The 9703-nt window shown below is 38.4% G+C and overlaps 1 protein-coding gene across 1 annotated transcript; it reads right to left on the bottom strand.

Annotated features, from left to right (window-relative positions):
- Positions 1–650: 650 nt before the first annotated feature.
- Positions 651–2646, bottom strand: LOC311088879 (protein Fer3; the record flags this gene model as incomplete). Its single annotated transcript, XM_084123256.1, has 2 exons — positions 651–1109; positions 2067–2646. 2 exons carry the CDS (start codon positions 2644–2646, stop codon positions 1072–1074), a joined length of 618 nt encoding a protein of 205 aa, XP_083979382.1. The 3' UTR covers positions 651–1071.
- Between the last annotated feature and the right edge of the window lie 7057 nt (positions 2647–9703).

Raw genomic sequence — 9703 nt, 5'->3', positions numbered from 1 at the left:
TTTTTCTCTTCTCTCGCTCGGAGTATCTGCTCCGCTCATCTATTATTCAAACACCATCATGCGTTCGCTCTTATTATGGCGGCTTTCTGTTTGTAAGTGACTGCAGTTTGAGGGTCCCGTCGAGAGCCTTTAAAAACAAAGGGGAAATGGCTAAAACAAATGTGGGCCCTTAGTAAGGGACTGCTGGGAAGCAAATTCAATGCTACACTCTCAGAAAAAATGTACAAAATCTGTCACTGGGGCAGTATGCACTTTCAAAATGTAGCCTACTTATATGTAAGCCTACCATTTGGTAACACTTGAGGTAGGCTAATAAAGGTACCTTAGGTTACTGTACCTTTTAGGATATTAATATGTACCTTTTCGGGGGAAATATTTTCTAGAAGGGGGTTAAAATTGTTCTGATTTGATTAAACATGGCAAATAAAGTTTTTTAATTTACTTTTTATATCACAGAGTAATCAGAAAGACCAGTGAAGTTAAAGACAAGCATTTATAGGCCTATCTTGTATTTATATATACATATTTTTAATTTATATTTAAATAAATAAGCACATAAAAGTCACTCAAACAAAGTTCAAAAGATAGACTTAAAAAGAACATTTTTAATAAATAAAAATTATACATTAACAAATAAATATTGTTGTGATAAACTACCTGCGTTTGCTCAAAATAATTTCAAGGTGCAAAATGTCACTTATTTAAAATCTGAATGTGGTTTCAGGCCAAACCCTTCAAAACATTTGCTTTCAACAGCGAAGCTGTTTTCATCCACACAAAAAATTGAACTTTTGCCGATTTGCCATTCTCTCATCTTGCACACAACGACAAGTGCCACGGCTTTGTCCTAATAAGGCCTCATTTACAACAAACAACGACCGTCTGGATGAGCAAAAGGGGTCTGATTGTAACCCACAACAAATTAGAATATAAAAAGTGTCCCGAGTGCCAGGAGGTGTAACACGGTGAGAAGTCTGCAGATGTCGTGGTGTCGTCGTGCCATGCCAGCTTTGAAGAGGAGCGTGAGAAAGGAGGGAGAGGCGGCATCTCTCTTCCCGGCCCACAGGGCAGTTAATCCCACTTTATCCAAGAGAGCCGAGCTGTCAGATCTGGAGTTGGAGAACACAAAAGCAGAGCAAACATGAAGCTTTAGATACATTTTAATGACCATTTAACAAGTCGCTGGTCTAAGGCTAACAAAGGCACACTTATTCATTAAAACCCTCCCCCTTGAAGAGCTGGAACCCTGGGATGTGGTTAACTAAAGTACACAGCTCCCTTTCAGCTCAGTGAAAATACTTGTGTCTTAGAAAAGGAAGTTTTTGAAAACAGACAGCTGGGAATAAACTGCACAGTCAACATAAACAATGGGAACTGTTTAATCATGTAAAACAACGCCTGTTGGAGTGACATAAGCCTTATTGAGGATGTATTTGCATATGCACTCCTAATAAACAAGTCATTTACCTCATATGCCCCACAAACAAGAGGAGGGAAACAATGTGTGCATGTTGCTAAATATCCAGTCTGTTCCTATCTTTAAAATGCTGGTTTAAATGAATAAAATTGCTGCAATGACTGCACAAATGTTTGATCCAATTTTGCTGTCATGTTTTAAAAATGATCAAAGATGTTTTTCCAAACCAAGGAGGGACTGAATTATTTAGTTAATGTTTATTTATTTTTTATGGATGCTGGAAAGTATTTGATTTGCACAGCAAAATGAACAAATGTGCATTTTACCGGAGCCCTAAAACGTGTATTTTAGTCAAACCCACCAGTAATGTAAATTTGACCATCTATCTATCTATCTATCTATCTGTCTATCTGTCTGTCTGTCTGTCTGTCTGTCTGTCTATGTATATGATTAATAAATTATGATTTAAATTATGATTCATGTTTGAAAGGAGTTATTCTGGTCGCATTGTATATATATATATATATATATATATATATATACATACAACATTTAAGTGAAAATTTTAATTTAAAAATTAATATGAATTTTAATTTGTAATTTAAACTAAATGTTATATATATTTAATGAACTCAAACTGTCATCTTACCACTTGTGTTCCAGATGGCATTGGTCTGATTCTTATAGCCGTTCTTCATGCATTCATCCACATATGACTTGGGGTCACAGCCTGACATGAGGATTTCTCTGAGCAGGGCGATGTAAGCAATGGCCAGTCTTAACGTGTCTATTTTGGAGAGCCGTTTCTCGTAGGGGAACGTGGGCACATGGCAGCGCAGCTCCTCAAATCCAGAATTGATGCTGAGCATCCTCTTCCTCTCCCGGATGTTGGCGGCGTGGCGCTGCACCTTGTACGGATGATGGGACGTCAAGCGCCGCTGTCTGCGATTACTGATCTCATGGGGATCGTCGACCGAGGAGCTGTCCACTTCAGCACCGGCCTCCAGCTGCGGAGACTGCGAGTCTAAGTCCGTGAAGGTCAGCTGAGCCTCTGGGAACACGGACTGGCACCCGAAAGAGGACCAGGGGGACAGCTGACCTGTCATTGCGCTGCAGTCAAAGAGCAGCGTGTCCATCTGAGACTGGAACTGAGAGTTAGGGTCCATTTGGCCCCAGAAGGGAAAGTCTGCGGCAGCATCTTGATCAAAATCAAAAAATATGTCTTCCATTTCCCCCCTTTATTCTCAGATGTCACTAAAACAGCGCGTATGAGATTAGAGGAGAGCTTCAACTATACCGTGCGTAAACTGGGTAGCCCTGTGCGTAATGGCCATTAAATAGCTCCAGGTCTCGCCGCAGGGTGCTTGTCTCTATTCAACAGGTTTGAAAAGGAGCTCATTAGGACGCGTGCCTCCTCCTAATAACTCTGCCATTTCAAAAGCACTTCACGGCATCGGTTGATGCTCAGAGCACGTGTCACCGCAATCATAAAGTTATCTTAAGCTGTTTCCTATTCGGTTCAAGCAGTGGACTAATATTTACTGCACCAAATGGACGTTCTGAAGTATTTGCGTCTTGTAATTGAATTAGTCGTCTGGAACATGGGTGGTCAAAGTCCAAAACACCTGTCTTAGCCTTATCTTACTTCATAACAATAATATAATCAATCGCTTTAATATAGGTATTTTTATTATTATTTTAAGAGATTTATTTCTATTGCAAAAGAAGATAATAGCATATAGACTACTTTTTTTAACCTTTCGCTAATCATTTTTAAATAAATTTGTCATAGGCTAAATATAAATACGAGATAAATAGGACAATCTGAACAAGAATCTTGACAATTTTACAGTGTGTATTCGCGACCAATTGTCTAGACCAACATCTCACTGGAGCTTTATCTGCTTGAAATAAAACTGACCCGTAAACGTAGATTGTCTATAGCTTCATATACAGTGTGTTCAGAGAAAAATCTATTAAAATATCAACAATGCACGTGTAATTTATTTTTCTTAAATATAAAGGGAAAAAATATACATTTTTCTTAAATTCCTCCCGACGCTCAGATCGGTTCATGTAGCCTAGGCTACAGTTTTATCATTGTTTGCTGTAGTTAAAGGAAACGCATATTTAAATTTAAATATTTTAATAAAAATAAACTAATATTTACATATTTAAATATTTTATTTAAAGATAAACATTTTATCATTGCGTTGTTTGAGATGTACGAATTGCACATTGCAAGTAATTATTTATAATAATTTGTAAATGACACAACACAACAAAAATAACATACAAATGTTGTTGTAGTTGTTTGCCTTGGAGAAACGAAAGAAAAAATATTTGTAGTCATGTATTTTTTAATAATGTAACTGACACGCTTATGAAAAATTACAGTAATTTATATATTTAAGCGAGCAGCTTTTATGTTATCGTAACCCGTTTATGAGAGCATATAGACATAGTATTAGAGAATTAAATAAAATATGTTTTTTTTCTTCGTTTTTATTTTTAATGTATCTTAATAGAGAGCATTAAAGTTCTGCTCTTTTTTAGATGGGGAAATTAGTAAAGCACTCTATAATACAAAATCACTTTATTTTTTATTTGTTATTAAAATCTATTGTATAATGCTTTTTGTCCGGAACTAAACCATAGAAAATGTATTTAGATTTATAAAGGAATAGTGTGTTTAAACCTGAAGTGGATCCTGAGGAAAAGCTTGTCAGAACCTTCTGCTCTGCAGACAGCAGGCATCCTAAAACTGAAGAATACTGCTGTCAAATGCAGAGATCCAGCCATTCTCCACATCACAACAAAACACTCAACTACTTGTGTACAATTGGAAGGACCATAGAGACCTTCAGAGAGCATGTACATCTACAAATCTTTGTGCAAAATTGAAATGGCCCATCTAGAATGAAGTCTGTGCTGATTTAATACAAGACACTGAGTTGGCTCATGTGGCCCTTGAATCCAATGCCAAACCATCTGCTTATGATTAGTCTATCATCTTGGAAGTTGTTTGCAGGATAATAAGATGTCATTTAAAAAAAAAGTATAATTAAAACCACAACTTGCGTTCTTTCACACCTGTTTTTCAACCTACTGATGCATATCCACAGGCTTGTGTTTTATGAATACTTGTCATATGAGTGGACCGCAGAACAGTGGTAAAAAGCACATTTTATTTCATCATATTGACTAGTAAAAAACTACACCACCCCCAAAAGCAAATGCATAAAGCCTGGCATACACATTTAGGCTATGTTTAGTGTTTAATTTTGTTTGTTGTTTTTTTGCCATCAGCAGTAGTAAATGTTGTGGGGGGTGCTGGGTGGCAGAGGCAGGCTAAAATACACATAAATTGCACAGATATCAAAATAAATACATAATATCCAATAAAAAGAAAAAGACTTAAAATGACATCTTTTTATGAATGAAGGCCAGTATCACTGATACTAATTTAGATAGCCTACTGATGACACTTCAATGAAAGGCTTAAAAAAAAAAACTTTTAATTTAAGTGAACTTAAAAACAATCCTCACATAAACCCATTATAATAAATGTCATATTTACCTGTGCCTAACAAGTAGGAAATATAGGCTACAGAAATTGAATAAAGTTATCAAACAGTTTGCACTGCATAACTTATAAATTATAACTTATACATTATGCATATATAGTGAAATCCTTATTAAAGCTACAAAAGTTCTTTAGTCAAGAGCAGTGAGTGATTTTCTCTGTTCCCTTTGTTCTTTGATTAACATAAATGGCAGACAGCATTAGTGGCTGCTGTCACTTTAAGACCTGCCGCTGCTGGCAGAGATGTAGATATCACACACTCTTTACTTTCATTTAAGACTGCTTTTATGAGGATACTGGACAAAACGGACATTTTGGCATAATTATTGTGTTAGTGTTCATTCAAGCCGAAAGAGAACTTGATTCTGGCGCGCTTTCGGCGTGTGTGTGCGCGTCACAGGCAGCGCGTTCTCTTTGTCTTGTCGCGCTTGAATGGTTTAAAAGCATTTGCATGAATAAGAGCATGATCTTATTGTAGCGCTAGCCAATGGATGATAGAAAAAACGGATGCTGTGTTAATTGCGTTCAATATTTACAACTTAGTCTTCTCCTCCCATTTCTACCAGTGACGCTTATTCAACTTCCCGCGTCTACCTGCGCAGACATCAACAGCGCAACTGGTTTGTAGTGTAGGTTGCCAGGTTGAGGTCACAAATGGGTTGACATTTGTATGATGTGTTGATTGTGCGAGTAGGATGCGTACAATATCTGCCATCTGGACAACCTTGGAAAAATATATTAATGTGATTATTCATATAACGATGTTTGGGCCGAACAAATGACGGGAGTTTCCCGAAAGAAAATACAAAACGGGAGGGGGGCGGGAGATGGGTGTGAAATACGGGAGTTTCCCCAGACAAGAATGGTCAAATTTGCTCTGTTCCTCACACAGAGCAATCGTTCGGCCTCCTTTTCGTAATTTATTTTAATACATTATTGAGACTACATTTATCTGCCTGTTAAGTGTTTTATATGCTGTGTTTTGTGGTTGAGTAGTGGTTGGGGTGGGGTCAGGTTTGGAGCTCAAAAATATAAATAAATGTAACTAAAATTATTGTGGATATTCAAATGAATAGTCACAGCAAAACATATTATGATGAAAAAACGGAACTATAGGTTATCCAGACCACACAGTGACTGGGATGGGGCGGGGTTAGGAGTAGGTCATCACATAGACCCCAGTGACGGGTAGGTTTAGGGGCGGGGTTAGGGGTAGGTCATCTATCAGGCGTGGTCCGGATAACCGTATAGTACCGAAAAAACTCTAGCATGTAATTTTATGATAAAATTTCGTGCCATTGACGTCGTAGTTTTCTCAGAGATGCTAAATGTCTTTGTACATTGACAACATTCTTAAAAGGTTAGTTCACCCAAAAATGAAAATTCTATCATTAATTACTCACCCTCACATCCCGTTTGACTTTCGTTCATCTTCAGAACAAAAATGAGGATATTTTTGATGAAATCTGAGAGCTTTCTGTCCCTGCATTGACAGTCTATACACAACTACCACTTTGACGCTTCAAAAGATTGTAAAACTAATCCATGTGAATTGAGCGGTTTAGTCCAAATTTTCTGAAGAGACTCGATCATTTTATATATTGAACAGATTTAATTAAGTCTTTTATTCATATAAACATTGATCAGCGAACATAAACAGAAGCTCATTGGTTCTTACTGAGTTCATACAAACTTACTGCATAACACTATTGGTTCTCCCATGTCAAGCGGACATGCTTGAGCTTCCATTTACCATAACTGATGTGTGAGTTGATGAATGTTTATATGTGAATAAAATGTATCCTGTGCATTTTCCCTCCACAGAAAAGCATAATCAGATAACCCGTTCTCACTGCCAAGGCGTCAGTCTCTGTGTTTGGGTTATTGCAAAGTTGTGGTAATCTTTCCAGATAACTAGAGAGTATCACAAACAACTTTTTTGTGTTGAAATAATGGTGTTTGTTCCACTGCAGTAACTGCAGATAAGAGCTCTAATAGCTTCAGTCACATGTCAGACACGCTCTGCTGTGTTTAAAGGGTATGAGACAGTGATAGTTCAGCGCTGTTTACTTCTACACACTTGGAGCACAATCAGTTTTATCAGGGTGATTATATACTTTGAACTCTCTAGGAGTAACTGGGGTCACAGTCAACTTAGACTAGTGCAATGCATTTGTTTACTCTCACTGTTTTTGTTTTTTTCATTGCATTGCTTTGCAAAGGTCTCAATACTCTTGCTAATAAGCCATACAGTTTGGTTATTCCAGCGAGTTACACAGACCAGAACAACTGAACGTGCACACACAAATCTCTAGTCTGGTGAACACTTAGATTGGGCTTGAGGAAACGAACAAAACGAACAGTTGTCCAGAATGACGTCAGTGTTAAATAGTGCTTAGTATAGTGCTACAGATTCAACATGACTGTTCCAGGACATAACTGAATCTTACAGCATAAACTTGAACTCTGAAGATCAGCTACATTTGAAGGCATCATTATAACCCTGAGATGCTTTGCATTGGTGTACTGCACACTTGGCTGCTTTTCCTTCACTATCTGCTCCAACACATCCACTACAAAAAAAAAAAAAAAAAAAAATGGGAGAAATAATGACAATTCAAGTTTTGTATATAAATTAAAATACACAATTTACATTTGTCTACAAACGATTAAAGCAACGCTCTTAAACGACTTAAGTCTTTAGATCAACAGGTTTTTGCGATCTTGACAAACAAATTCAGTGAAGTGTTTAAACTTTTGACTCGCATTGTGTTTTCCTTAAACACTGTTTGGTCTTTGTGTTGCACTTGTTGGAATTAATTCTGTCTCATCACATTAGCAATGCAAACTAGCTGATTGTCCAAGTCATTTGTTTGTGCCGCATATGTGTGTTTGTCCTGTTGGATCAGCGCCTTGATCTGGCCAAATAAACACAATGTCTAAACAATCAGTGCGCCTCCTCACATTCCAGGTGCACATTTCACTTAGTAATTGGGTTCAGAGAGAGTGAGAGAGAGGAAACAACATCCTTGTTTAACAGTCTAGAGAACCTTAGTATTGAAGGTATGCTTTCAGGTTTAGTTTAAAGGGCCCCTATTATGGATTTTTGAAAAATGACCTTTCATGTAGTGTGTAACATAGCTCTAAGTGAATGAAAACATCCTGCAAAGTTTTAAATCTAAAAGTGCACCGTATATAAAGTTATTGTCTTTCAAAAGTAAGAGTCGACTCTGAGTCAATGAAATGAATTGTTTTTCAATCTAGTCATAAGCCGTTTCGTTGTGACGTCAAGACAAAACATTAGCATATTGCCCGCCCACTTATTGCGCGCGCAGACACCAGGGAAAACTTGAACGTCAAACATAGGCCCCGTTTACACGTACATGGTTATTTTGAAAAACGGAGACATTTCCCTTCATTTGCACCCTTCGTTTACACGCAAACGGAGGATTCGCCAATGAAACCGATTCTTTCTAAAAACTCCGGCCAGAGTGGAGATTTTGAAAATCTTCGTTTGCACGTTTGCATGTAAACAGAGAAAAACGGAGTTTTAGGCAGCGACGTCACGGAATGTGACCATTTTCGGGATTCTGATTGGCTAAGGTGGGCTTGAGCTTCTCGTTACACTGCCACCTACAGGTTTGGCATGCTCTTGACAGCATATACACAGGTTCGTGTGCACGATGTTATTTTTTAAAACGAAGAGGGGAGAAATGTCCGTTTATGAAAATAGCCATCCACGTGTAAACGTAGCCATAGACAGTAAAAGAAATGGACACAGCGACCCCATTGGATTCAACGGAGACAAAGTGAAGCCCATTAGAAACTCTTACTTCCTGGGGGTCCAGCGTACTGCGCAGACTCAAACTGAGCTTGACGACGTAGATGTGACGTGAGCAAACCGTCTGTCTTCTAGTAGCTGTGCCAAAGGAAATCTGAATCATTCCCTTCCGAAACTTGCAGAGACAGAGAGCGTGAGTAGGAGCTGTCCATGAGCGAGGAGCAGGAAAAACTTTTAGTAGGTGTTCTGATTAATTACTTTGTCATTTTGCCTCCAGGTCCTCCCGATTGCCCGCGAGCTTCTCCTCCTGTCCATACGGTAATTTCTTATTGTGCGACAGAGAGTCGTGTGGCTATGACGCAATTATTAGCCTACTTTTACAAAAACTGCTTCTACAGGGCCATAACATAAGCTACAAGGTAATGGAGCATTTTATACATTGTCGTGTTTCTTTAGAAATAAATAATGGACAAATGGAGTCTTTAAACGCCTCAGATGTGAAGTTATTCGCTGTCAAAGTGACGCCAAAATGAATGGGAGTCAATGGGATGCTAACTGCAGGTGGGGTTCCGTTAGCCAATGGCGGCGTCCGGGGGTACCTTCAAAATAATACAAATCCCTGCCCCCTTGACGTCAAACCAACAGCGTAGCAAATTGCCCGCCCACTTATTGCGCGCGCAATTGGTTTGACGTTCAAGTTTTCCCTGGTGTCTGCGCGCGCAATAAGTGGGCGGGCAATATGCTAATGTTTTGTCTTGACAATATGCTAATGTTTTGTCTTGAACGTCAAACCAACAGCTGATTCCTGTGGATACTGGAGAGCATCATGTCGAGAAGACGCTGTGCTGTACAATGTGAAGGTAAAGCCAGTTTCTTTTCACTGCCCAACGACGAGCATGTGAAGAATACTTTCAGATTT

This window comes from Abramis brama (assembly GCF_963993115.1).
Source record: "Abramis brama genome assembly, chromosome: 8".
Lineage (NCBI taxonomy): Eukaryota > Metazoa > Chordata > Actinopteri > Cypriniformes > Leuciscidae > Abramis > Abramis brama.
This window is presented reverse-complemented; position numbering and strand designations above follow the sequence as displayed.